Raw genomic sequence first — 27,911 nt, 5'->3', positions numbered from 1 at the left:
ACATCCCTTCATCACAGTGGTGGTTCACAGACTTCTGAATGCAACAAATTTACTTGAAATACTCATTTAAAATGCCAGTTCTAAGCTTTCCCCATGAAGATTTTGGGGTTCAAAGGCTTTTGGTGGATAATGGTCAATGTACCACACTTTGTGTAACAAGGCCCAGATATGATATACCTAGGCTAGTACACTGTGATAGGCCAAGTAAGGCAATAAGAATGTAGCTCTTGATTGGCAAATTTAACTTAATTGTAAGTAAATTATAGCATTTTATATCAAAACAAATATAAGGTATTAGTACAAATTTTTAAGACAACTACCCACGGAAGTTTTGTGTTCTCTGTGGGTGCTATGTGATACCACAAAGGCTATCACTTGATTTTGTTACAAGACGGGGATGTGCACTTGCTCATTTAATTGCCAGCAGTTTGCAGGTTTGACGTTTGTGTTGGGGCAGGGGTTTTGAGCAAAGGAATGACCCGGGTTTACCTATTGAGTTATGTAGTGCTATCAGAAGCATTGTTGGTAGTTTTTATGTTATCTTTTTTATTTTGCATCATGTATTCTAAAGTATACTTCACAGCTGTATATTTTCATCCTGCTCTCTAAGAGAATAGTATTCTCTGCGGCTTCCTTTCCAGGTCTTAAGGAAACTTTAAAATATGCACAAAAGCAACTAGTATAGAATTAATACCAATTGATAGCAGTTTGGGAGAGTGGTGACAGTTAGGAAAGTGTTTTGTGTGGCCTGTAGGTGACTGGAAACACCTCGGCTCTGCTGGATGAGGGGGTAATATCTGGGCCTTTGGTGTAGCGTAGACTATTATTTTAATATCAAAAAACAAAAAATATTCCGCTGAACAGAGGCTCCAAAATACAACCAGGTTTTGAAAATCTTGTTATCTTGTCCTCCAATCGCGGCATCTTCATTTCCTCCAGGTGCTAAGCAATGCTTACAAGATCAGTGATAGTGAATTTGCCTTAATACTAGCGTCTTTCTGGTGTATGCGTAAATTTCTTTTTGCAGAGGGTGTAGGAAATGCAGTACCAGGGTCCACCCATCATCCTTCAGTTTCATTGTACACTTAACCAATATTAGTTAACATTCACAGAGCATTTATTATGCGCTGTATATGCAGTATCTCTTCATTCTTTGGACAATTCTGTGAGGTAGGCAACCATTTCTACATCTCAGATGAGAATGTAAAGAGCCAGAGAAGCTAAATAGTTGGAGCCCACCTAGGCTAAACCCCAGTGGTACTCGGCATGAGAGCAAACTAGGGCATTCCTTGCCCTCTTTCCCACTGCTTCCCGCCAGCGCAAGCTAGGAGTAGAGCGCAGTTCCAGAGAGCAGAGAAACACCTGGGGAGCTTGTTAAGATGCCGGGCCCGGGCTCCACCCCCAGGGAATCCGCACCACTAGGAAACACCCAAAGTGATAATGATATAGATGGGGGAAACACTGCGTTAGAGCAAATTAACCTCTTCCCCGAACGCTGATGCGCTGCGAGGACCGGGCGGGTCGCAGCCGCTCGCCACACCCCCGGAGACGCAGACCGCGGGCAGATGCTGCCCCCTGGCGGCCAGGCCGGCGCAGTGAGACCCGCGTCGCGGCTGCGCAGTGCCGCCCTCTGGCGGCCCCCTCTCCTTCCCATCGGCCTCAGCTTGCGGGCCTTTCAAACATGGAGGAGCGGGAGAGGGGGGCGAGGTCGGCTCGCGCCGGCAGCCCTGCGCGCCCGCCCAGCCCGCGGCTGGATGTCAGCTCTGACAGCTTCGACCCACTGCTGGCCCTGTACGCGCCTCGCCTGCCTCCCATCCCCTACCCCAACGCGCCCTGCTTCAACAACCTGGCCGAGTATGAGAGCTTCCTCAGGACCGGGTGCCGGGGCGGCGGGCGCGGACGGGCGCGGGGCGCGGCCGCGGGCTCTGGGGACCCCGCCACCGCCGCCGCCGGGCCCTTGGGCAGGACCCGCCGCCGCCCGGACATCCCCGCCCCGGACCCCGAGCGCATCCAGCGCCTCCGCCGCCTTATGGTAGCCAAGGAGGAAGGGGACGGGGCCGCCGGGGCGCGGCGGCGGGGTCCGGGTCGGAGCAGGAAGGCGCCGCGCAACGTGCTCACGAGAATGCCCTGTGAGTACGGCGGGCGGGGCTGGGGCCGGGTCAGCTGTCGAGAAGGCGGCGGCCCTGGAGGCGTTTGCGGGGTGATAGCGGCTTGGTGCGGGTCTGCGTGTATCGGGGGAGGGTCTTGGTGAAGGTTGAAGAGATAATCAGCGACTGTGGGGAGGGTCAGCTTGAGGAGTGAAGAAGGGTCTGTCTGAGCTGCGGGGGAAGAGTGGTAAGGCTGTGGAGGTAATAAATAGCCGTGGGGAGTGTCTGCTTGGATAACGTGAGTAAAGGTGATGGGGTCCACGGAACTGCCCACAGAGGTGATGAGGAGCCTGCAGAAAGGATCTGCAGGAGTGATGGGGGGTCTGGAGAGGTGGTGGGCCTGGAAACGGGACCTCACAGGTAGGGTTTGCAGAGGTGTTGAGGTCTTGGGACCACACACGGTGCGGGGAGGGAGGGCATAGCCAATATTAGGGGTGGGAGAGTGCTTGGTCATTGAGATTTGGGGATGTTGGGATGCAGTGTGAGGAAATCTGTTCAGGTAGCACAGGAGACATGATCCCACAACCCCTGCACATTAGGTGACAGCTCGTTCTCAGTGCTGTAAGCAGGAGAAGGGCTGCAGGGTGTTGATATACCTATGTTCACATTAGCAAATCACGAGTCCAGGAATGCAGCAGGCACAAAATGCCAGTGAAGCACAGACGCTATTTTACGGCCACTCTGCCAGGCTGAGTGCAGGACTGTGTCTGTCAGGCTCATACTACCATATGCACAGGTTATTTCATGTTCTGAAGGTGTAAATGGCACAAGGGAATTTCTTGCGGCCTCCTAACAGATCCTTAGAGTAAAGCTGTAAAAAGCAGAAGTTGCTAATGTGTGTTAGGTCTTGTATAAATGGAATAAAAACAGCCCAGGGTTATATCTTTGTCATCTGGCAAGCAGTTCTGACATCTGCCCCATGGACACAATGACCTACTTAGCCATTCAGAGCATCTGTATCCTGATAGCTAAATCTTGGCATTATTAAATCACTGCCTTTGGAATGGAGGGTTGTGCTAAGCAAAGGAATATTTTGTTTCATTTCTAGAAATGTGTTTGTTAAGAGAGAAACATCCTGAAAAGCTGAGTGCTGTTAGGGGTGCCTTTGTCGGATGATTTACTATGCCGGAGAATCCCTGCTTGAGCTAGGGTTTATTCCAGTTTGCTTGCTCAGTAGTGGCACAAAGATAGATTATGCATGTTCCTAAATTAAGAGCACTTTGGGGGACCTTATTTTTCCCATACTTTTTGCCACTATCAGATCTTTGAAATGCACTCCAAGTCTCAGATTGTAGCATTTATTTCCATTTTGCCAATCATTGCTTTGCTTCCAAGATTTTCAAGAGGAAAGAAATATTTCTATGTGGTGGGTGGTTTTGCCTTTACCTGTGGAGCACTTTGCTATATTATTGGTATGAAAATGGGGAGTTCCCATGATAAATATATGCCTGGAATCAAAGCCTCAGAATGTGCCCTCGGCACTGAAAATTTTAATCCCACCACTGGAAACACTTGGGTGTACATGGTAAAGATGAGTAGATAGCACAAAGAGTTGATGACCTTCAGAAAGCAAAAAAAGTACAGAAGCATGGGTGAGGATTAGATTTTATCAAGAAATAGTTCATGTATGAGGTCAGCTTTAGGTCTTGAAGTTAAGGAAGGGCATGGTTGAAGATAACAGCAGTAATTTTAAAATCAGACTATTGAGGTATAATTTACACATAGCAAAATTCACTCTTTTAAAGTGAGTTTTGACAAGTGTATGGTCGTGAAATCACCACCACAATCAAGATACAGAGCAAATCCGCACCAGAAAGTTTCCTCATGCCCCTTTGTAAGTCAGGTGGTAACTTTATTGTTGTTATTTATAGCTGCTATTATTGAGCCAGTATGTGCTATACACAGTGTTAAGACCTTTAGATGCATTGCATCTCATTTTACCCTTGGATACACTTTTATAGATGAGGAAACTGACACTCATTGAGTTCAACTTCTTGCCCAGCATCACGAAACTAGTCAGTTTGCCGCTCATCCTGGGTTGTCCCAGTCCAGGGGCTATATGCTTAACCATTATGCTAGTCTCAGGAGAGGAAGAATACATTCTAATGTTTCCTTCCTTGTTTTTTTTTTTTTTTTTTTGGTGGATGGAAGGTGCTGCTTATGTGGTTTGTGTCCAGATCAATGAGAACTGAATTTGGGTCCAGAAAGGGATTGGTAGCCAGGATGTTTTGAAGACCAAAGAGTTTTTCTTTGACTTTGTTATGAGAGCGAGTGGGAACCATGGTGTATGTTCTTAAGCAAAAGGCTTTGTAGGGGCAAATGTTTCTAATTGCTGAGTTTCTAGTAGTAAAATGTGTTTGGGGAGGTAGAGTAGAGCACAGGCTCAGGGGCTTGACTGCTTAGGTTTGAATACTTGCTCCTCCACTTTCGAACTGTTTTACTTTAAGCAAGTTACTTAAACTCTTTGGGGCCTCAGTTTCCTCATAAGTGAAGTGAGGACAATAATAGAATCTAGTTGTGAAGTTTAAATTAGTTAACACATTTAAAGGTTTACAATTGTAATGTGGCCTAGCATGTAGGGAAATACTCAGTGAGTGTTAAATGTCACTGTTTTTATCGTTGTAGATTGTTGTTGTGGTTATTATTAGTTTTAGACTGTCATAATTAAAAGCCCCAGGTCAGAATGCATATAACCTGCCAGTATTGACTGTTGGCTCAGCTGTTTACTAGGTAAGTAACTTTGAGCAAATTAGTTAAACCTGTTTGAGTTGTGAGGCTTAAATAATGTGTATAAAGTTAAACTTACCATAGGGCCTGGCCCATACTGAGGGCTCAGTAATTGGTGATAATGTTGGTGACAGTGACGATGATGCTGTTGCTGGTGTGAAGGAGGGGAGCTAGGAGACGCTTGAAGTGAACCAGCCATCTGATGGGCCCTGGACTGTATTGTTAGTTGTGGAAAGAGAAAAGAAAGGGCAGGTCTTAATTATTGAGAATCTATTGTTTGGACTTAGTATTGGCTACAAGCAGGGAAAAATAAGAGTGGGGTTAAAAATGACCTGGATTTGGAAGTGTGTGGCCCAAGAGTAATGGCAATGGAGAGCGGGATTTGGAAGAATAACTTTTTCAAAGATAAGGCATATGTGTATGTGTATATATATGTGTGTGTGTGTCTGTGTGTGTATCTATCTATATATATATCTAGAAGCCTGGCTCATATCCATTTGGAGTTTGTCACAGACACTGCTGCGAAGAGATTCAGACTGTGCCTTCTGATTCAGAATGTGAAGTTCATTTTTGTCTTGGCGTTTTGCTCTGATAGGTGGTGCTAGTGTTGTATTTTTGATCACATAAGGAGAGAAATACTCCCTGGAATTACAGCTTATTAAATCTTTGGAAGAAAAAAAATCAAAAGAAAAGTACACATGTGAGGGTGGAAAACCTGTTTGCCATTTAATTAGAATAAGAGACAGTTGTTAAGGACACATGCCTGTTCTTCCTCTCTGATTTAGGGGTGCATGGGGAGAAGTGGTGCCCCTATTTTCTTTCACTTTAGAAAAAGGGTGGTCTTTCCACCCTTTGTGGAACATACACATGTATGGTGAGAAAGGGGAGTGAATGTGTATAGGTAAACGGAATAATCCAGGCATTGTGATCAGTTTCTAAGAAATTGAACTATAATGGCTTATTCCTTACATGACTCTAGAAGTTAACTAGTCTAACCTCATTTTATGAATGAGGAAATTTGGGCTTATAGAGAAAAAGTTGTTCGCCAAGTTCACACAACTAGGTATAATGACCTAACACTTGTTTACAGTGCTTGATTTGACACTGTCTATAACACATATCCAGATATATGTACATACGTCTTTATATGTCAGAGGTTCAAAGAATTTTAAAAGATGGCTAGAGGAGGGATAGGTGATGAAGATCAGACCAAGTTTCTCATGTTCCTTTCCAAGGCCACTGTTTCTGTCACTCTGCCTCCAACTGTGCCTTCTTGATGAACCCTCAATCTGAGGGTGCTATGTCACTTAATCCAAGCATATCTTCTTGTGGTAATTTATCACTGCCATCATTTATAAGCCAATCCATGAGTGAGGGGTAAGGAGGTTAAGAGTAACCACCTTAGTTATCCAAGTTGAAGTGCAAGACTTTTGTTCTCTTTTATGCCACTAGAAACAAAACAGAGATTTTTTGTTTGTTTACTGTCAATGACAATAACTTCCAAAGAACTGTGCCTTGCAAACTTGGGGGGAAGAATGAGACTGTGTATGTGTGAGTGTGAATGTGACTGTGAGAGAGAGAGAGTGTGTGTGCACACGTGTGCTCATGCAGTTTTCTTTAGGGAGATTTTATGTAGTATAGCCAGCATATTTTGAAGGCTAAGTTAACATGAAATAATAAAAATAAAATTCAGCCTTGCTCCCAAGCTCTGAAAGTAAGAGTCCATCATAGTAAAAGCTGCAGTTTATAATCCCAGTATTCCTCCCATGAGTTGTCATACTGCTCTTTTTGTATGATGCTTATCAGCAGTGTCATAAGAGTCAGATGCTCAGCAGGTGCCTTTATACCAGCAAGGCTTGGAATACAACCAGGCCTCTTCCTCCTAGTGTAAAGATGATATACACTGAAACACTAGTGGCCCCAGAGAGCTCGTGCATGAAGTAGCTCAGACTTGAGAGGCCGAAAGGCCATTATTTCTTAGGCGATTGCATGTGTTTCAGGGCAAATGAGTTACATGGTTCATTTCCTTTAAACCTATGACGAGGGTTTTTGTTCTTTGGAAGGCTCAAGCTGGATATGTGGTTCATGAGCTTTATCCTGAAAAAGGTTGTCTTAACAGGGCATAGAACTGAGAAGAATCTAGCTGCTGATGCACACATTTAATGTAGTATTTCTTTTTTTCCCAAAAAAGTTTTAAAATGATGGTGCCTCTTAGAATCAGTGACATCATAGAAATAGGGTAGAGAGGTAGTGAAACATTTGGATGTTGGCCATACAGCTCGTTTATCCACGTTCCAGGGAATCTTGTTTCGATTCAGTGTGCATTGCCTACGCTAGCCATTTTGCCCACTGGGCCTTCCTGCTCCTGTGGTGTGGCTGACACTATACCGTGTTGCCTTGTGTTGCTGGAGATGGTTGGGTGGTCTTGGTTGTTAGTTCTGGGAATGAGAGCAGGTGTTCATGCTGTGCTGACTGTTCTTCTTGTTTCAGTGCACGAAGGCAGCCCTCTGGGTGAACTCCATCGTTGTATCCGGGAGGGGGTGAAGGTGAATGTTCACATCCGCACTTTCAAGGGACTTCGGGGCGTCTGTACGGGCTTCCTTGTTGCATTCGACAAGTTCTGGAATATGGTAATTAAACCTTTCTCAAGGGGCTGGAGAACCTTCTAGGGATTAAAATTTTCATATATCTCAAGGACCTTATTCAGCAAAACCTCCAGAATAACTTCCCAGAGGAGGTAGAATCTTTGCACTCTCTTGGGCAATAACAAAAAAGTTCTTTTTATTGCTTTTCCCAAAGGCAGAGGCTTTCACCTGGAGTGATTTTGCCCATTCCTCCTTGCCAGGGACATTTGGCAATGTCATTTGTTTTGATTGTCACGACTGTGGGTTGGGGTACTACTGGCATCTAGTGGGTAGAGGCCAGGGCTGCTGCTGCTGCACATCCAGCAGTACATAAAACAACCCCCCCTGCCCCGCCGCCCTGCCCAACAACAAAGAATTATCTGGTCTAAAATGTTATTAGTGCCAGGGTTGAGAAATCTAGCCTTAAGGAATAATTACTTATTTCATCTTTTAGTAATTTTATGTTGATTTCCTACCAACTATTTTTCATTCATTTAAAAATATTTGCTGACTTCCCACTTTGGCTGGGCACAGTGCTAGGTACAGAAATTTCAGAAAGGAACTTTTACTCTACGGCTTTCGGAAAGACAGATGTGGATAGAGGGGAAGCAGACATATTAATAAGCCGGACACTTTGCATAGTGTTTCCTTGTGAAGGAGTGTACCACGTGCCCTCAGTCTTCTAGAGGCTTACTGTCTATTTACTAAACATTTGTAGGAGAGAAGGGATATATTATAGCACAACTATGATATGAGGCAGTTAAAATAACTTTGATAATAATAATAGTTGCTAATACTTATTAAGCCCTTGCTATGTGCCAGATACTGTACTAAGGGCTTTATATATAATATCTCAATGAATGAGTTGTGGGTCTATCACTGTTTTATTTCACAAATGAAGAAATTGAGGCTAGCGATTTTGGAAGATTGGTCCCAGATCACACTGTTAGTAAGTGAAAGGACCATGACTTTATCCTTTCTGGCTTCGGAGACCATGTTTTAAGCTGTATGGAATCAGAAAACCTGGATTTGAATCCTAGCTTCACCATTTGGTAGCTGTGTGACTCTAGGCCAAGTAATTTCTCTGAGCCTCAGTTTTCTCATCTCTAAAGTGTAGGGAAAATATTTTATTATAATTTTACCTTTGAAGGAAAAGATTTAAAAGAATATATTTGATAACAGTGGTGGTAATCATAATACTGTCAGCTTATATTTGTAGGGTGATTCACACTTTTCAAAGTAATTTCTCATACCTGATCTGATTTGATCCTAATAGCTCTCCTGTGAGGTTGATCTCTCCACAACAAGAATTCACTAGCAATTCTGTGTGTTACCCTGGTTAATCTCTATTAATTGCTGTCATAAGACATACAGACTGAAAAGTGAAAAGCAGCAGTAGTGTTTCTTAACGTGTGGTCTGAGGCTGTCCTGCATCAGAATCATGGGGTTTTTGGTACAAGTAGAAAGTTCCTGGGCTTCATCCCAGGATGAAGAATCTCTAGGAGGATAGCCTTAGATTTGTATTTTAATAAACTTCCCAGATATTCATGCTCCCTGAAATTTATGAACCTCTACCCTGCGTTGGTAAAGGCACCTTACCATAGGGGAAACCCATCTTACATGGTCATAGCCGCTTGGAATTCCTATTCAGAGGGTGCCACGTATTACCATTTGTTTCTGCCCAAGAGCTGAGTCACCTGTTAAGGTTAGTTCTGCTATAATTAGATGTTATTCTGCCTTTTAAATTTTTTCCAGAAAGCTATAAAAATAATATTTGAATGCTACCTTATTTTCCCCACTTTGGTCTGTTTTTCTCTAGGCACTTACTGATGTGGATGAGACCTACCGAAAACCTGTTCTAGGCAAAGCATATGAACGGGATTCTTCATTGACTCTCACTAGGGTAGGCAGTTTCCCCTGACTTTCTGAGTACCCAGCATGCTTTCAAGCTTAGGAATTAAGATCACTGAGCCCAGGGACCAGGGTTTCCAAGTGGAAAAGCTCTATTGCTATCAACCAGGTGTGCCTGGACCACGGTTTTCATTAGTCTCTTCCCATGCATCCAGCGAATCAAAAATGAGTCTGTGCTTCTTACTTGCATATTGTTTGAACAAGTTACCTCTTATAAGGTTTAAAAGTCTTTCAGTTTTATACAATAGAAAAAGTGGGTGCCTTTTCTCTTGACATATTTATTGATTTATCTGAGTTACAGCTAGAAATAGAAAATTCGTTACTAACTTTTTTTTTTTGCGGTACATGGGCCTCTCACTGCTGTGGCCTCTCCCGTTGTGGAGCACAGTCTCCAGACGCGCAGGCTCAGCGGCCATGGCTCACGGGCCCAGCCGCTCCGCAGCATGTGGGATCTTCCCGGACTGGGGCATGAAACCGTGTCCCCTGCATTGGCAGGTGGACTGTCAACCACTGTGCCACCAGGGAAGCCCACTAACTTTTTAAAAATTGCAAAGCAAGCAGTCCACAGAGCATGATAAAGGAATCTAGGCTTTCTTCTACATATTGAAAGAGGGATGTTGTAAGCTAAAGGGAAGGCTAATACTTGTCATTGCTTTCCTTACAGCTCTTTGATCGACTAAAACTGCAGGATTCCTCCAAGAAGGAAACAGATTCCAAGTCTGCAGTTGAAGACTCCACTCTGTCCAGATACTCCCAGACATCCACCTGGAAGGTGGCTTCAGTGTGGGGACGAGGAGACACTGACCGGGGTTCACGCAAGCGTTCCCGCTCCGTCCCTTCTTCCCTGCAGGCATCGGCAAGGGAGGAGTCCAGGTCAGAGCTGTCAGGGAGGACTACACAGACAGAAGGGTCGAGTGCGGGAGGTACCTTTTCCAGGGCCACCACCCTTTCCAGGGGCCAGCCCCGTAAGAAAAAGCGAAAGCCCAAAGTGGATTACCAGCAGGTATTCACTCGACACATAAATCAGATTTTCATTCGAGGCGAGAATGTCCTGCTGGTTCATCTTGCACAGTGACCAGCTCGGCCTCACTTGAGCTTTGGTTTTTAGAAATAAAATGCATGAATCGCTGCTATGCTATATCCTAGTATCCCAGTGAAGCTCTGAGTTGGAATGATTCCCTCTGGTCTGCCATGTGCAGAGCATAGAGCCAGGCTCGGGCCTTCTGGGAGATGAGGTCCCTGAAGGGGAAACAGGCCTTGAGAGGGTGGGTGGGTGTGTGCATTAATATCAAGGCAAAAGCTGTACAGAGGTACATGCATCTTATTTGGTATCGTGGTTTACTTCACTCAAGCCAAATACTAGATTTGAATTAGGGAGCATGGTATGAATTGAATTCACTCCACAGACACTATAGCACAGTGAAGGAAAAAAACACCTCAAAAAGAATGATCTCATTTCTAAAAGCTAGTGCCCTGAGTACTCATAAATTTGTTTCTAAGAGTAGCAGTATAAATCACCCTGAGCCCTGAACCCACATCTTGTAACTGACCTTTGAATTTTGCTCTACACCATTCTCTCTTGATCAAGAAATGTAATTTGTTATCTTTTAATATCTATAAGATATAAGAAGCCCACCAATTTATGTAAGAGTGAAATTTGGGTAGGTGGTACGCTCAAAGCATCTAGCAATGAATGCTGTGTTTTTATGCCTCTCCACTTTATGGAAAGAGATATGGGACCTCGTTGTTGGTCTTCCTCTTGCCAGAGATAGCTTCTGCAGATGGTGTACCAGATGGGACTGTAAGATGCTCTTGTCCTTCTCTTTCACTTCTGTGGCATGGTGCTAGTGCATGTACCCTGTGTATTGCCCCTCTGTATATAGTGTGACCTGTCCTGTGAGCTTTATGTCAGGAGACTGTGACCTTCATGTCTGGCTTCAAAGAGTTCTGCGTGGACTCAATAATACACACTCATCATGTGGCCGAGAGTACTCTTTCCAGGCAGGGCTGGCCCCTGTCTAGAGTATCTTTTAGGATGGTTTCCATGAAACAGGGGTGGAGTTTTATTCCCTTGTTTCAGGCCAAAGAGGTTCTCACAAAGTACAGCGGTGGTGTCTGTAAGGGACACTTTACTCAGCCTGGCTTGAGTAACAGGAGCACTAGACCACCTGCTACTACTTCTACTTGAACCATATGCTTTTCCAATCACCAGTGCAAAATAGGCTATATCTTGACACAGACTGTTAGGCAATGTTGACCTTTTGTTTTGTTAGTTTATACATTATTTGGTTTTATTTTAGATAACTTAGGTTCAAAGTGAGAATGATAAATAGCTAACTAGTTAAAACGTTTGAAAAGAAAAACTTCCTCTGCTGTATTTGTCGTGTTACTTAAATAAGCCTTCTGAGAAGCTGGTGAATCAAGTTCCAGGAGCTGGGACTCTGGCTCATCATGTTGAGAGGAGAGCAGACTAACCCCTCCGTGCCTCAGTTTTTTCCCACCAGACACCTACCTCACAGGGGCACTGAGTAAAAGAATTTGGGGAAGGCATTTTAAAGTCTTTTAACACGTGTAAGTGCCATGAGTGATTTTCACTCACCCTGTTTCATAGCTTGGTAAAAGTTCAGTGTTTCATGAGCAAGGTAGGTGCTATATAATATCAGAGAGTAATCTCCATAGGTGTCACAGTTACGATCTTGTTATCAAAAAGCAGTGATATCGGGCTTCCCTGGTGGCGCAGTGGTTGAGAGTCTGCCTGCCAATGCAGGGGACACGGGTTCAAGCCCTGGTCTGGGAAGATCCCACGTGCCACGGAGCAGCTGGGCCCGTGAGCTACAAATACTGAGCTCTGTGCGTCTGGAGCCTGTGCTCCGCAGCAAGAGAGGCCGCGTCAGTGAGAGGCCCACGCACCGCGATGAAGAGTGGCCCCCGCTTGCCACAACTAGAGAAAGCCCTCGCACAGAAACGAAGACCCAACACAGCCAAAAATAAATAAATAAATTTAAAAAAAAAAAAAAAAAAAAGAAAAAGCAGTGATATCTTCAGGAACTGTTTTCCATGTTCCGTTGCTTCCTCCTAAGGGACAATGGAAGTGTTCAGAAGAGTATCTTCAGTAAAGGAAGAGGGGCATTTCGTTGCTGCCCCCCCGTATCCCAGCCCCCACCCTCTTCTGGTCAGGATGAGAGGGAATTCCACTGCACTTTCTGAGGGGTTTATATGACAGCACCGAAGGAAGGATGCACACCTAAAAACAACGCATCCCCAAAGGGGCATCTGTGGAAGTTGTTTTGTTTTGTTTATTTGATTTTGTTTCAAAATGCATTTTAAATATACTCTTTAGAGCCAGATTAGGTGCACTAAACATTTAGAGAAGTTCTAGGTTACAAACGCTCGTGAACAATTATCTTTGGAATCTGCCAGTCTAAATCTCTTCTAAACAGTATGTCTAAAATCTCAGTTCCCCAATTAGTAGTTGTCTTGTTTAATCATCAGGCACCCCTGCCTCTACCTCTTTACCAGTCCTCCCTGTTTGGCAGTCGCCATCTGTCTGTCCTCTTGTCCCTCAGCTAGAAGCTGTAATGGTTACTAGGTTTTCCCAATAAAGTGGAAATTTGGAATCAAAAGGAATATAATCAATTTCCATTCATTGTAGTGCCTGATTAAATCTAACCTGATTTATTTTAAACACATGCTCGTTTTCTAGTTTGCATTTAATTTTCATGTATCCATATAAGGATTGATTTACAGCTTTTCTGCCCAAGTTACCAATTCTGGATCTGAAAATTATTTTAAAACTGTGTGTCGGGCTTCCTGGTGGCGCAGTGGTTGAGAGTCCGCTTGCCGATGCAGGGGACTCAGGTTCCTGCTCTGGTCTGGGAAGATCCCACATGCCGCGGAGCCGGTGGGCCCGTGAGCCATGGCCGCTGAGCCTGCGTGTTCAGAGCCTGTGCTCCTCAACGGGAGAGGCCACAGCAGTGAGAGGCCCGCGTACAGCAAAAAAAAAAAAAACAAACAAAAAAAACTGTGTGTCATCTGTCTTATGTGCCCATATACCCCCATTTATTTGCTTGGTTTGGACAGTGATTCTGGAATGAGTATTATCTAGTAAATGTGCTGTTGTGTACAAAGCATGATAACCATATTTTTAGAGAAGTAATTTTTTTAAATTGTTGCTTTTTATTATGGGAGAAATTGTTCAAAAGGAATGAAAAATATGTCCTAAAAATGTATATGCTGCTCAAAAATGTGGTCATCTAGGACATTTAAATAAGTTGCTATGGAAATAGCTGAAGTGTTCCTCAGAAGGCAAGAAAAGAAAAGGGGAAAGGAACAGCCAGAATGGTAGATTTCTGGAGGCCCCCCATCAACTCGTTGAGGGGGTCCTAAGCAGCCAAAATACAGCAAAACTGGCTTCTGGTATTCTCTAGGGATTTGGGCTTGAGACACTAGTACTTATTTTTGAACATTCAACTTTGATTCTTCAAAGTAATCTCTAGACATGGCAGTGTGTTTTCAGGGCAGTTCACAGGGCAGACCTCTACACTTGTTGAGGTCTTCTCAGGAGTATACAGCTTTGTTAGGAAGTAACAAGGGATCAAGAAATGGAAGGTGTGGCTGCACCCCCAGAACGATTTCATGAGCCATTCTTTGTACACAGAGATGGTTCTACTGCTTCACCACTAGGGGAAACTGTACTTTAGGTTGTTTGTTATAGTATTTGGGAAGTATTTCTGCTTCCTCTGAGAGACCATTTACAACAAGTGGGCCGTTTGTCCGATGGTTATCTGGAGTTATCAGTGTCTAAGGCAGGTGGTCTTGGACTAGTTGGTTCCTTGCTCTCCGTGCATGGCGCATGTCAAGTCAGAAAGCCTAGAAACCATTAGCGTTAAAGTATAGGTGCATAGAATCCTTGCTAGAGTCGTTAGCGAATGAAGAAGGGCTTTACCTATCCTCATGGTGAAATAGTCCAGGAGTACTTTTAGAGATTGTCAGGCCATGAGCTATGAGCTGCCCTTCATCCTCAGAAGGCTTACAGAAACCTAGGTGTGCTGCTTCTATCCCTTGAGAAAAAATGGAAACCTAACTTGATGTAGAGTGGCTATTTGTATTTCTGTTTGTACTGTTTCCGTAGCAGCTGACATGGGCAAAACCATGAAATAGAATCTGTTCTGTAAATTACTTCTTTAAGTTTCTCTTAATTTTGCCTTTAGGAAAAAATTAAAATTATTCAAAGACAGCTAGCTGTTACTGGTGCTGCCCCAAAGCTTTCTAAGCCTTTGTGTATTTTTTATGAAAGAAATGGTTGCTGAGGGATGGTAAAGATTCACCTAAGAGTATCATGGTATAAATATAATGGTTTCCAGATGTTTTAATTTTCCTTTTCCTGTGCCAGATATAGAATGCAGTCGACCCCTTTTCAGTAGCTTCTGTTCATCAGCCTGTGCTCTTCTGGGCAGTAACTCCCAGAAGGCTTTTCTTAGTGATTGTAAAAAAAGAAAATCCCATCTAGGCCTGTGTGGCAATGGTGAGTGGTCTGTCATGACTTTCTGGCAAATTGAGTTGATGGATTTAAGATAAGCCTTTGGGGTTCCTGTCACAGTTTTCTGGGCTCTGAGGAAGGGTTGCGCCTCCTTTACTGTCAGTGTTTCGAGTATTTTTCAAATGTTTGTAAGTTCTCTTGCACTCTTCTAATAAAAATGAAAGCTCTGTCAAGAAATGGCTTTGGATGGTTTGGAGATCTGGGGGAGGGGGTGTGTGTGGAAGAAGTACACCTGAGACCTTCAGTTGGTCTTATTTATTTAGGATAAAGAGTAGTTTGATAAGCTACCAGAGTTAGTGCTTCTTTAAAAACATTCTCTGAAGAGATAGGAACTGTCCCTCAGGAAAGCCGTAAAAGCTGTTCCAAATACACTGCAATTGATTTTGATTTTTAGTCCTTCCGAGCAAATGTCTGATGTTATGTCTGATGTTATGTTTTTAGAGCTGTCGGTGGTGGGGGGGAAGTGTTTTTAAAAAATTTAGGGGTGATTGAAACAATGATTGTCTGGCTGAATTATGTGTGAGCTAAGTTCTAGGGCAGCAGTCCAGTTCTTTTTCTGTTGTCCTGACAGCAAAGCAGATAGTAAGCAGTGTCTTGAAAAGTGATTTGCTTATTTCATACTGACATCTAAAGGCATTAGCCTTCTGTTTGGCAACCCTGGGGATACCCCTCTGCACCGTGACTTATTAATGTTTTTTAGACAAGGCTAAACCTGGATGACTCTCTGTATTTATAGTTTCACTGTTCATATACCAGCTGCTAAAAGAAAAAACATGACTTTTATTCTTGTCTTGAAATTACTCCTCATTGTTAAATTCACCTAAACCCTTCCTCCCAGGAAGGGTTTAGGTGGGTTGCTGCTAGTAACGTCAGCTTGCAGTGTTCTTCTGCTTTAGGTATTTGTCATATGGGAGTCTGGAAACTGTAATAAATATGATTAATACAATATACTGGCTGCTTTGTGTCTGCTGATTGGAGAGGGGTGGGTGCAGAGAAGGAGGCAGAGGAGTCTGTTACCAAGGGAAGACACTGATCTAGAAAGCTGAAACATCTCAGGCTTTCTGCAGTCTCATTGTTGTAACCTTGTGCCTTCTCTTTACCAGAGCTCACACACCTACATCACTATCCTTGAGCTTGCTTTGTTGTTCCAAGTTTATTTGAAGTTCACGCTTAGAAAAGGAAATTGGCCCACGGTGTGAATTATCTCCTCTAAGCCCCAAGCAGTGGTAATTGCTCTGTGAATTTATTCTACCTAATAGCTCACTGGCATTAATCCACTCTCTTCACAACCTGCTGAGATCACCATTGACTCTGCTCACCTCGGAGGATTTTACCGCGTCTGACTCGTTGATCCTCATATGCTTCCAGGAATATCTGAATTTGCCACCAGCTCCTCTGTGCATGTACAGGAAATTGATCTGCAGAGATTTGCCACATTGATTACTTGATCTCCTCTGTGTGCTTCTAGCGCTGAGTCACCTGAGTAAGGTGGAGAAGCAAAAATGACGTTGATTCTTAGAGGGGGAAACCTCAAGTTAATTGTCAAGACCCAATTCCCTACTTTCAAAGAACACATTAAGTTGGGCACAGCTGACATCAGGAAGTTTCTAACCACCACGGTGGAGGAAAGGGAGGCAAGACCCAGGTGCTCCAGTTCTGGCCCTTGCTTGTTTGTTTTTTATCTCAAAGGCTTGTGATTAAATGAAAATGTCCTCATTAGTCAAAATAAAGTCAGAAGAGTGCGCTAGCTTGACATATAAAATGTACAGTGATGGTTAAACATTGGCAGGGAGTGAAGGCCAGTGGAATGAGATTCATCTTCTGTCACTTCTTTCCCTATGCTTCCTGGGTAGGGTGGCAGGGAAAAAACAAGTTCCTTTTTGCCCATCCCCGTTCTCTCGTTGGACATAAGTGAAGCGCATTTCAGTCTGCTCAGTTACCACTAGGTGGCAGTGGTTTAAAGAGAACTGTTTAACTACAGAGTCCCAGGGGGGATCTGAGTCTCCAGATCTCCAGGCACTGCTACAATTTATTGTTAAATGCTCACCAGTCTGGACTGAGATAATCAAGAAAAACAAACTATATTCAACCCAAGTGGCAATATAAACATCTCTTACCACTACTGAATTTACATAATGTGAAGTTAAGGAAGCCTGACCGATGGCAATCAGCCAGCCAACGTGCCCACGGAAGAGTGATGAAGAGAGAGATGGCCCCCTGTCCACTATGTTAGGGAGTCTGTTGCTGTTCTCACATTGTGGGCTCCTCATTTCTTCTCAGAATACTGTCCACTCCGCCTGGCCTCTTCCCACTGGGTAGGAGATTACTCCAGGAAAACTGTCTTGATACCCTTATTTCTTAGCCGCTGTCTTGCTTTTGGAAACAATTCAGTTTCCTCCAGTGTTGATGCCTGAGAGCCCATTTATGAGAGAGGTTGCAGTTCTCTCACAATTCTGTGACCAGAATTAAGCCTCCACTCCAAGGCTGCAAGCAAGAAAAATTTCTAATAGACACAGAAAAGTATGTTGTTTTAGGCTGGACACTGGGGGCAGGATGGGTGGGTGGGCAGTGCTGGTAAGTCTTCTAAGCGCTTCACATCAAGGCCTTCAAAAGACCTTCCCCTCTCTATGTCAAGGAATAATTTCCCAGCAGCCTGTGGTGAAGAGGAATACAGTATGTGAAATAACTAGACACTGGTCTTCAAATGAACAACTAAAAATAAGATGATAATAAGGAGTTTTATTTCATGCCTTTTTGGACCATGACAACTTGCATCACATTTCACTCAGTTGCGCTCCGTGAGGGGGCAGAGGACAGAGCATGCGATAAGAAGTACTGTCATTCTTGAGCATTAGAGCCCTGTGTGCCACGTGTATTACACACATTGCCTTGTTCAGATACAGCCACTGTGAGGGGAAGATTTTATCCCCAGTATATATGTGAGGGAACTGAAACAGGTTAAATAACTTATCAACATATCTCCTGCTAATAAATGTCAAATTTGGGACTCTGTCTCTATCTATCTGACTCTTAGGTTGATTGTTAGCCAGTTGCACCTTAAAAATATCAAATTTCTCAGGCATTGAGTAGGAAGCTTTGAGGACAAGCTGAGTCATCCCCTTAGACTAATCAGAAAACAGAGGGCTGAGTTAAACTAGGGCTTTTGTTTTGTGCCAAGTGTTCCTTTTGCCCTGATCTTCGGCTGGAAGTGGACACTCACATGGGCCTTCATGGCTCCCAGAAAGGACTGTGGCAGTGGGCAGCCCCAGGGCAGTGGGCCAGCTGTGGCTCTGGTAAGAGTGGCTGCCAAGTGAGGGCCACTTGGTATTTCATTTCACCCACCAGTTAGTTTGGCCCTGGAAGGGGTATCGATCCAATAGTCTTGTTAAAAAAGCAGGTGGAGTGGCTAGTGGGCTTTCCCAGGTCTTCAGGATGCATATAGAAAGCCTGCCATCCCTTTCTTTCCAGTGTTCCCCAACACCTGGGAAGAATGCTTTCCCTAGGCCTTGCCTTCTTAATCTTATTATTCATCTTATTAAAAAAAAAACTCTTCTAAAGGCTACACTGTGGATGTGCTTAAGCAACAGAAAAATAAAGATTACCTGAAGGCCTACAGCCTTTCCCCTGAGACCTAAAAGGGGGCACAAGCAGAAAGGTTTGGCAAGCTGTCTGTCTGGTAATATTTCCCTTCTACTTGGTGACGTGTTAATTTCCACAATATGGCAATCCTAGGAGGAGTGCCTATCTTAGATGCTTACTAGTGACTTCTGAGCCTCAGTTTCCTGATCTCTAAAATAGGGATAATACCACCTACTGTATAGGGTTGGTGACAGGAAGTGCTCAGCCTAGACAGCAAGCACTTACTGTCATTTATGCTATGATAAACTTGCTGTGTGATGCTCAGCTGCTTTCTTCACTTCCCTGTGCTTGCATTTCATGTCCTGAGGCCAGGCCTTTTTCTAACACACAGATGTTTGAAAGATTTTTCCCAGGCTTCCTGAGTTCTCCGTGCCACCTCAGTTGGTTCTCCCTAGGTTAAAACTTCAGCATGTCATCAACTTCTTCACTGCTGGGAGAGCTGCGTGCTCCCCCAGGAATGACATTAGGCTCCACGGGACATTCATTAGTTGGGGTTACGAGAGGACCACAGGGCACTGGAATGGTAATTTCCTACATGGGACCCCAGTGACCCAGAGCAAGCTAGCTCAGCTGGTCTGAGCATGTGGCTAATGAGGGAAGGGTCATGGTTTCACTCCTGTGTGGGCCAATTAGTGTCACGTGGACAAGCACGCTCCTGGGGCATCAGGCAGCAGCTTTACGTGTGTATGGCACTGGTCTCCAGGATGAATGTGTGGCCATCATCGCTATCAGAAATGCAACCCAAAGCCTACATCTTCCTTCTTATTATTACCTAGCCCATGGTTTCCAAGACTTGGGTCATTTGCAGAGCATCTCCATGATTTTTGCCTTATCCCAAATAGACCACTGCATTTTTATTTATTTGATATGTTTTATACATTGACTCACTTTTTAGCTAACACTTAAAAAGAAGCTATGCATCACTACCATCAGTGCAAAATAGGGAAATTTGCCTTAAATTGAAAGTATACGTGAAAATAAATAGGCAACTATTGAAATTAAAATGTTTATCTTCAGACTATAGGCAAAGACCTCCTGAGCCACAAGTGGTCAGTGTCCTCCTGTGTGTTATGAAATGCATGGATATAAGCTGCATGTGTTACATAATACACACTATGTTCTGTAATAAAATGGTCACGTCAGCAAAAACAATATTCTAAAGCAGTTGCTTCCATAGGAGAAGTTGGAATCAGTGACTAGGGAGTTTCACACTTGAAGTGATGAAATTATTCTTGCAGGAATTTCAACACCAAAGGTCTTTCTAATAGCCATAAACGTGTAGCTATAAAACCTATAGTCTGAACAAATCTGGGGTTTAATTTACATCCAGCTCTTTCTCAGAAGTCATGGCTTTTCTTCACACTCTCCATCGGCACTGTCTTTAACACTGTGCTTCTTACACATCCTTATCATTATCGCCCATTTTATGATAAACAAAGCACAAACATGCAAAGCAGATGTGTTGATCACACATCTTTGTTCCCCTCCAGTCATGAGCCAATGCACACTAATCTCCCCAGTTGGCCAGTTCCTTATGGAGATCAAGATATAACCGTTAGTGGTGTTGGTAATAAAAATGTATTCCTTAATTAATTGAACATGTTACATCCAATCCACTTACGAAAATGTGCACTGGAGGACAAATACACATAAAAAGACACACACAGAGACACACACGGGCCTCTTCAGGTTAGAGAGAGAGCCTGGCCACTTCCATTATTTGAGGCTTGCAATACATGAAAATAGTGAAGAAATGTCAAAGAGTCATAAATGTGGTGTATTTGTAAAATTCAGGCTGAATGACGTACAGCTTCCAGTCCTCACTGTGTACCTGTGAGTGGGTGCATAGCCTCATTTGGAGGTAGAGCCACAGTCTGTATGTGAGGTATTTGTGAATGTGAAGTCCAAAGAGTCCTCTCTCCCTGCTTCCAGGTCCAGAGATGAGCCCCAACCATGAAAATTGTCTTATATAGGGATCTGGATTCAAATATACCATAAGGCAGAGTGTAACATTTTAGCGGTATGGAAACACGAAGTTGTCAGGGCCGTAGAAGTGTCAGCAGGTGAATAGCTTTTCCTTTACTTTTCACGTCTCCCTTACCTTGTGGGTTCTTGCTGCACAAGAACAGCCCACAAGAATAACTCCTGTTATTTCAGTGCTGCTTGGGTTATCCCAGTTTTGTAGCTTTCTCATCCTTGGAAAGCCATGAATTAGTAACAAAAGGGCCAGACCATTTTATAAGTGCCAGAAGACTTACTCAGATTAGAAAATCAAAATGTTAAGAAGTGGGAATGCAGTTGTATCAGCTTTCTTCCCTTGTGTGTGGACCTGATGACTACTTTAACCACAAGAACTACTTTGAACGACTGTGTGCGCGTGCACACACACACTTTAAATATGACTCAAAAATTGTAAAAAATTCGGAAGGGTGTCAGAAGAATTTTACTTTTATTTATATCACTTGTGTGAACAAAATTTATTGGTAGTGATGACTATCAAGAATTTGAAGAGACCATGATTAGTAAGTCTTGATTGGATTAAAAGTCTTCAGGAATTGCTATTTCAAGCATAAAATCTGATATTAAAAAACTATATTCATAAAAAACAAATTTTTCATTAAAAATTAAAGAGATTATTTTTTAGAAAATTTACACAAATTTAGTATTTAATATCGTCCCTAAATTTTGAATTTTATTTTCTTATAATTATATAATAAAGAGTAGTGAAGGCTTTTGTGAAGCCCCATATAGATGCCCGAGTCCTCTCGCATTTACCCCAGTGTGTGCTTTAATATTATACTTTTCTATGTGTGCTATGAAATGAAAAATGTTAGGAGCAGCAGTCTAGCCGGCAGCTTTCCCAAGGAGTCTGAAGCAAGTCGTCTGCTTTTGCCCACTGGTGGCTATAGAGGATATTGGGATTTGACTTGATAAATCAAGGCATGACTGAAACAGGATTCAACCATGGTGATAACTAATAGTACTTCATAAAGTTGTTGAAATGGTTACATGAGATGCTGCATGTAAAGTGCTCGGAATAATGCCTGGAACATAGTAAATACTCAGTGAATGGCAGTTACCATTACCTGGTACCTTGGATAACTAGTAAGTTGACAAATTCTGTTGATTCTATGTCCACAATGCCTCAGCTCTGTTCCTTTTTTTTTTTATTGATAAATTTACTTGTTTATTTAGTTATTGGCTGCGTTGGGTCTTTGTTGCTGTGCGTGGGCTTTCTCTAGTTGCAGTGAGTGAGGGCTACTCCTTGTTGCGGTGCACGGGCTTGTCATTGTGTTGGCTTCTCTTTGTTGCAGAGCAAAGGCTCTAGGCACCCGGGCTGCAGTAGTGGTGGCACGTGGGCTCAGTAGTTGTGGCTCACGGGCTCTAGAGCACAGGCTCAGTAGTTGTGGTACATGGGCTTAGCTGCTCCGTGGCATGTGGGATCTTCCCAGACTAGGTCGAACCTGTGTCCCCTGCATTGGCAGGTGGATTCTTAACCACTGTGCCACCAGGGAAGCCCCTCAACTCCATTCTTGACTTTACTTTCCATTCCTCTTGTTCCACCCTACCATGCTTAGCATTTTATCACTGCTCACCTGACAGTTATATTCGCCTCTTAATTTGTCTTTCAGCTTCCAGTATCTTCATTTTTGACTCCTCTGGTTCAGTTAAGATGCTTTAGGCAGCACGTAACAGAATATTCAACTTAAATTTATTCTTTCATATTTTAATACATCCAAAGTTTCTAGAGTTGGTTCAGCAATTCAACAATATTAGGCCTCAGGCTTAGGGAGTATGTTTGTGTATGTGTGTGTGTGGCTTTGTTTGTTCATTTGTTTTGTCTTCCCCCTCATGGTGTCAGTATGGCTGCTATAGCTCCAAGTAGCACCACCACTCATGCTAACATCCAAAAGCATAGAGGAAAGGAGTGTTCTCCTTGTATATTTCCTTTTCCATTCTTCAGAAAGCCTCTTTGAGTTCCTCAGAACACATCTACCTTAAACCAAAGGGCAATGGGATTACAACAGTTGGTTTGGACTTCTCATCATTTATCCCTGGGCCTTGGCCTACTTTCCCTGAGCATAGTACTAGTTTTATACCCAAATAGAACTGGGATTCTGATAGCCAGGAAAGAGTGATGGCTGTTGGGTAAACAACCAGCATTTCCAGCCAGTCCTTCCTACATACCACTGGCAGGTTCATCAGGGATTTCCTGCTTGAACAAGAGCTCACAGCCTGCTGGGTGAAGTCCCAGCCCCTTCACCTGGAATTAAGTGTTTGATCCGTAATCTAGCTGATGAGGTCAGATTTCACCAGCAAAATCCTGTACTTTTCCTTCATAGCTCCTTATTACCTTTTGTAATTATACATGAATTTAGGGAAGTTTATGGCTAGTGTCTCTGCCCAACTAACTCCAGAATATAAACGCCATTAGGACCATGTCTGTTTTGCTCACCATTATACTCAACGCCTAACAATTCTTGGACAATTCATTCTTGAGTGAATGAATGTCTATACCTGTCAAAAGGGAGCAAGCAGCAATTTCAACAGTTAGATATTTAATCTGGCAGAAACAGGTTTCTATGCAGCTATCAACAGAAGTTGAAAGAATTTGGTACCTCAGCATCACCAACATTTTGTTAAAGGAATAATTGCCAAGCCCCATGTGCACGTGGGACCATTAGTAATTCTGTAGCTATGCAAATTAAAATAGTGATGTATGATTTATAGCTTTAATAACATTCTGAAGACTCTTAAATTTTAATCACCTGCAACATCCTTTTTAATATTCAATTACTTTATTAACTAATTAGGTCACTTGCTGAAAAAGCACATAAGGCTGGTGCTATTTTAATATCAGCTGAGCCTCACAAAATACCTTTGAAATGGTGCAAATGGTTATTTATTTTAAACAGATCATTAAGATGCTATAATTAATAAACCAATTACTAAAAAAAGGCCAGATAGTGATAGATGCACAAGTACAATAGCAGTGTCCAATGGATTAGTCATTTTTATACACATACATCAAGGGGCAAAACTCAAATGAAAACCCACTGTAAAAAGTGCTTTCCTAAATAATTAATTTGTGCAATGACTGGTAACGCTATCACAGCAAACCTGACTTGAGGCTTGTTCATTACGAAAACCTGTACTGTGTACTTTCATTTCATCTAATGACACTCACGATGGAAAACCCACAGCACACTAAGCTTGGTGTTCCTTGATTACTTATGAGGGGCTTAATTTGCAGACCAAGCTGGGCACTTCATGACTTATCAGTGTGTCAGAGTGAGCCGAGCCTCCCGGAGGAGAATCAGAAGGAGATACACGCAGGGTTGGCAGCATCCCTGCTTATTGATTTCTCAGCACCGTGTTAAGGTCTTCAAAGCAAACAGTGTGAACAAAGAAAGCTGAGGCCAAGGCTGTGGGGATTTTTCACCCAATATTCTCAAAGGAGACTGTGGATCGTAGCACTAAGCCTGCTTTTTTTTTTTTTTTTTTTTTTTTTTTGCGGTACGCGGGCCTCTCACTGTTGTGGCCTCTCCCGTCGCGGAGCACAGGCCCCGGCCGCGCAGTGAGCCTGCTTTTGAGGGCACAGAAATGTTGGGACTATGGCTGAGGATGGGTAGGATGCAGCTCTGAGGCTTGGGGACAAATTTTATTTCTAGGATCAGGGTGAGGCAAGAGGAACCAGATTCTTTTGCTGGCCTGGGAAAGAATGTGGTCAAATCCTAGAGGCCAGGTAATTTTTCTGGCTAACAGCAGTATAATAATAAAACCATAATAACCACCATGTATTGAGTCCTTACAATCTACTTCCTAGAAACTGTTGGTTGCCCATGTCATCTGTTGGATATTTCAGGGTATTTGTTGAGTCAACATTTATTAACTGAGCGCCTCCTGGGACCAGGCACTGTTCTGGGCACTGGAGATCTTGGAATGAACTGGACAGGCAAATCCCCTGCTCTCATGGTGTTTACATTCTATTAGGGAAGAGAAATAAAAATCATACATCACGAGGAAACAAAATATAAACAACCACTTTAGACAATGCAAAGTGCTAGGGAAAAAAAGTCAACCAGGAGAATGGGAGAGTGTGATGACGGGTGACTGGGGCAGCTCTTTGTGACTGAGTCGTCAGGGGAGGCCTCTCTGAGGAAAGTAACATGGCAAATGGACAGGGGAGTCTTGAACAACTCAGAGTTTCCACCCCCTCAGCCACCCCATTTCACCAGTTGTTCGGTTCTTTTCTGCTTTGTGTCCTGTTCATGTTAGAGCAGGAGGATGGCGAAGGCAACCAGGGAGGCAGGGTGGGAGTGAGAGTGGAAGGTGAGAGAGACTGAAAGAAAATGGAGATGGCATCATTACGCTGCCATCATTAGCATTACTGTTCTTTTGCAAGTGCGGGCTCTTTTTTGCAATCAGACCCCAATATGAACTTGTGTGCATTTTGTTGTTAGTGTGTGTACGTGAGAAACTGCAGAGAGAGCTATTTCTCTTCCCTTATGTCTTCCTGCCACTGTCATTCTCTGCAAGTGGTTACAGCTATGTTTTATGTATTTCCAGTCTGTTTTAGCGCCTTCATGATGTGTTGATGAAACTTTAAAATATTCATAAATTTCCACATTGTCCCATGGATTCTAAGTTCTTTGGGAAAAGCGACCTAACCCAAACAATAAATCTGATGTGTGTTCTCCTCAAGTACGTGGAAAAAGTATCATCCTGCCTGGGTCCTTAAGAGAAAACCTCAGAAAGGACCCCCATAATCTCTGTCAATTGTAAACTAAACAGTGTTCCAGTAAAGTGGAACCTTAGCTCGTGAACCACTGGGCCTTTTTTTTTTTTTTTTTAACACCCATGAAGAGCAGTATATACCCAACTCCAAGCACCAGCTGAATTATCTCTGAGAGGTGTGTTGAAACATAATATTTTAATGAGACAAGAAAAGGTTAAATATAAGCAGACCCCTATATTAATGAATAATTATTTTGGTGGGTGAAGTTCTGTCGGAGTCAAATGAATCTTTGTTCTTTCCGTCTTTACCAACCCAAGATGGATGCTAATCATGAATGTAAGTGAAAGGAACGTACTAGTGATACTCTAGTATTAAGGAAGAGAGGCGCTGTGAGTTTTGCAGTGAACTTGGACAATAAAAAACCAGTTCTGTGTATCTTTCATGTCCTCGAAGGAGACTAGAAGCCATTTTCCAAGTCTTCATGAAAGTCTATATTTTTCATTCTCATGGTTTTCTCTACCTACAACATGGTTCAAAATAAATTATTCAATTTTTGTTCCATTAATCACTAGTATTGTAACAGCACTATAATCTGTAAATTGTCATTGCAAATGTCTATTTCTGCCATATTGAGTATTAAATAGATCTCTTCTAAGAAAATGAATTACTATAAGCCATTTTTATAGAAAAATTAATTCTGAGTTATAGATGAATACTAAGAAGATTTGGGAACCCAGTCCATTTATGGCTTGGGTCTTCTTTCCTTTTTGAAATTTGGAACTGGAACAAGATGGTTGGGTTTTGAGATCTCCAAAGGACTGTAAAAAACAGCATATGATCCTTCACATGTGAGGGTGACCTCTTGGACACACATCTTTTATTCAAGGGTGGCTTCTTCAGGGTCTTCTGCCCTCTCTCACTTCACCCTTCCTCAGGGATAGATAGGGGTAGAGAGAACAAGCCTGCCTAGAGAAAACAGGTCGCAAATACACCAGTAGTGCAAGTCCTAGATCTAATCAACCCCTTTCTCACATCTGGTAGTAATCATACCTTTTTGGTTGAATGTCCTATTTGTAAAATGATGTTTAGTGTCCCACTCCCAAATGTGTACACTTATAAAATAGACATCTGCTCTTTTGTCAGTCTGTGTATTAATCATTAGCAAATTTATTTTTCTGTATTTTATTTTATTTATTTATTTATTTTTGCGGTACGCGGGCCTCTCACTGCTGTGGCCTCTCCTGTTGCGGAGCACAGGCTCTGGACGCGCAGGCTCAGCGGCCATGGCTCACGGGCCCAGCCGCTCTGCGGCATGTGGGATCCTCCCGGACCGGGGCACGAACCCACATCCCCTGCATCGGCAGGCAGACTCTCAACAACTGTGCCATCAGGGAAGCCCTGTATTTTAGATTAAAAAAATACAAGTAGATATTCCAGCCTTGTCATGCCTTGCGGATCCTCTGGCATTCACCCAGGGCCTGTGTGAACCTACCTTTGAAGATCACTGCACTGAACAATTGATGTAACTTGTGGTAAATAACCAAGGGTTCTTGAAGAAATGTGCCTTATGTTGATGGGGAACAGATCTACTGCTAGGAGCACCTTAAGAAAATTCGGGGCATTTCTTGAATAAGAATCTGGATGGAAAGTGCATTAAACAGAACATTTTGGCCTTTGACCTTCCCTGGAGTTACTTTTGGGATCACTGGTTAAAGCTTTCAGAGATGTGCAGTTATTTCATATGCCAGTGTTTCCCCAAGTTCTGCCCTGCTCATATTACCATCACAATTTTTACCTTGTCAAAGTACCATGGTATTATTATTTTAGAAATACTTGTCTTTAAATTTTCTTATTTTCACTTAATATATTCAAAAAGATTTTTTATATCACTGCCATAAATGGAATGCCAACCTTACTTGCCATAAATAGGAAGAAATTTTTTTAAAAAACTAAGTGTGTAATTATTAAATGTTTTAAAACCACAATGAGATGTCCCCTCACACCTATCAGAGTGGCTATTATCAAAAAGACATGAGATAACAAGTGTTGTCGAGGGTATGGAGGAAAGGGAACCCTTGTGCACTGTTGGCGGGAATATAAATTTGTGAAGCCACTGTGGAGAACAGTATGGAGGTTCCTCAGAAAATTAAGAATAGAACTACTGTATGATCCAGCAATTCTGCTTCTGGTATATATCCAAAGGAAATGAAAATAAGATGTTAAAGAGAGAGCTGCACTCCCATGTTCACTGCAATATTATTCATAATAGCCAAGATATGAAAACAACCTAAGTGTCTATCAATGGATAAAGAAGATGTGGAATATATATACAATGGAATATTATTCAGCCACAAGAAAGAAGGAAATCCTGCCATTTTGAAAGCATGCATGGAGCTTGAGGACATTATGCTAAGTGAAGTGAGTCAGACAGAGGAAGACAAAACTGCATGGTATCACTTATATGTGGAATAAAAAGTCAAACTCATAAAAACGAAGAGTAGAAAAGTGACTGACAGGTGCAAGAAACAGGGAGAGATTGGTAAAAGAGTATAAACTTTCGCCTGTATGGAGAATAAGGTCTGAGG

General features: G+C 42.9%; 1 protein-coding gene across 1 annotated transcript; it reads left to right on the top strand.

Moving 5' to 3' along the window:
* The first annotated feature begins 1,681 nt into the window (after positions 1 to 1,681).
* On the top strand, positions 1,682 to 13,268 carry LSM11 (LSM11, U7 small nuclear RNA associated). Its single transcript, XM_032628598.1, has 4 exons — positions 1,682 to 2,129; positions 7,365 to 7,504; positions 9,318 to 9,401; positions 10,074 to 13,268. The coding sequence occupies exons 1-4, from the start codon at positions 1,682 to 1,684 to the stop codon at positions 10,482 to 10,484; spliced, it is 1,083 nt and encodes a 360-aa protein (XP_032484489.1). The 3' UTR covers positions 10,485 to 13,268.
* The last annotated feature ends 14,643 nt before the right edge of the window (positions 13,269 to 27,911 follow it).

The sequence above is a fragment of the Phocoena sinus genome, chromosome 3 (genome assembly GCF_008692025.1).
Source record: "Phocoena sinus isolate mPhoSin1 chromosome 3, mPhoSin1.pri, whole genome shotgun sequence".
NCBI classification, from domain to species: Eukaryota; Metazoa; Chordata; class Mammalia; order Artiodactyla; family Phocoenidae; genus Phocoena; species Phocoena sinus.
Note: the sequence above shows the minus strand (reverse complement) of the source record. Positions and strands in the feature narration are given on the sequence as shown.

Excerpts from the sequence above, each read along its gene's own strand:
- LSM11 (XM_032628598.1), top strand. The coding sequence starts at position 1,682 with ATGGAGGAGCGGGAGAGGGGGGCGAGGTCGGCTCGCGCCGGCAGCCCT. Across the intron at positions 7,505-9,317 it reads TCGACAAGTTCTGGAATATG|GCACTTACTGATGTGGATGA; the intron begins GTAATTAAACCT and ends GTTTTTCTCTAG. Across the intron at positions 9,402-10,073 it reads CTTCATTGACTCTCACTAGG|CTCTTTGATCGACTAAAACT; the intron begins GTAGGCAGTTTC and ends CTTTCCTTACAG.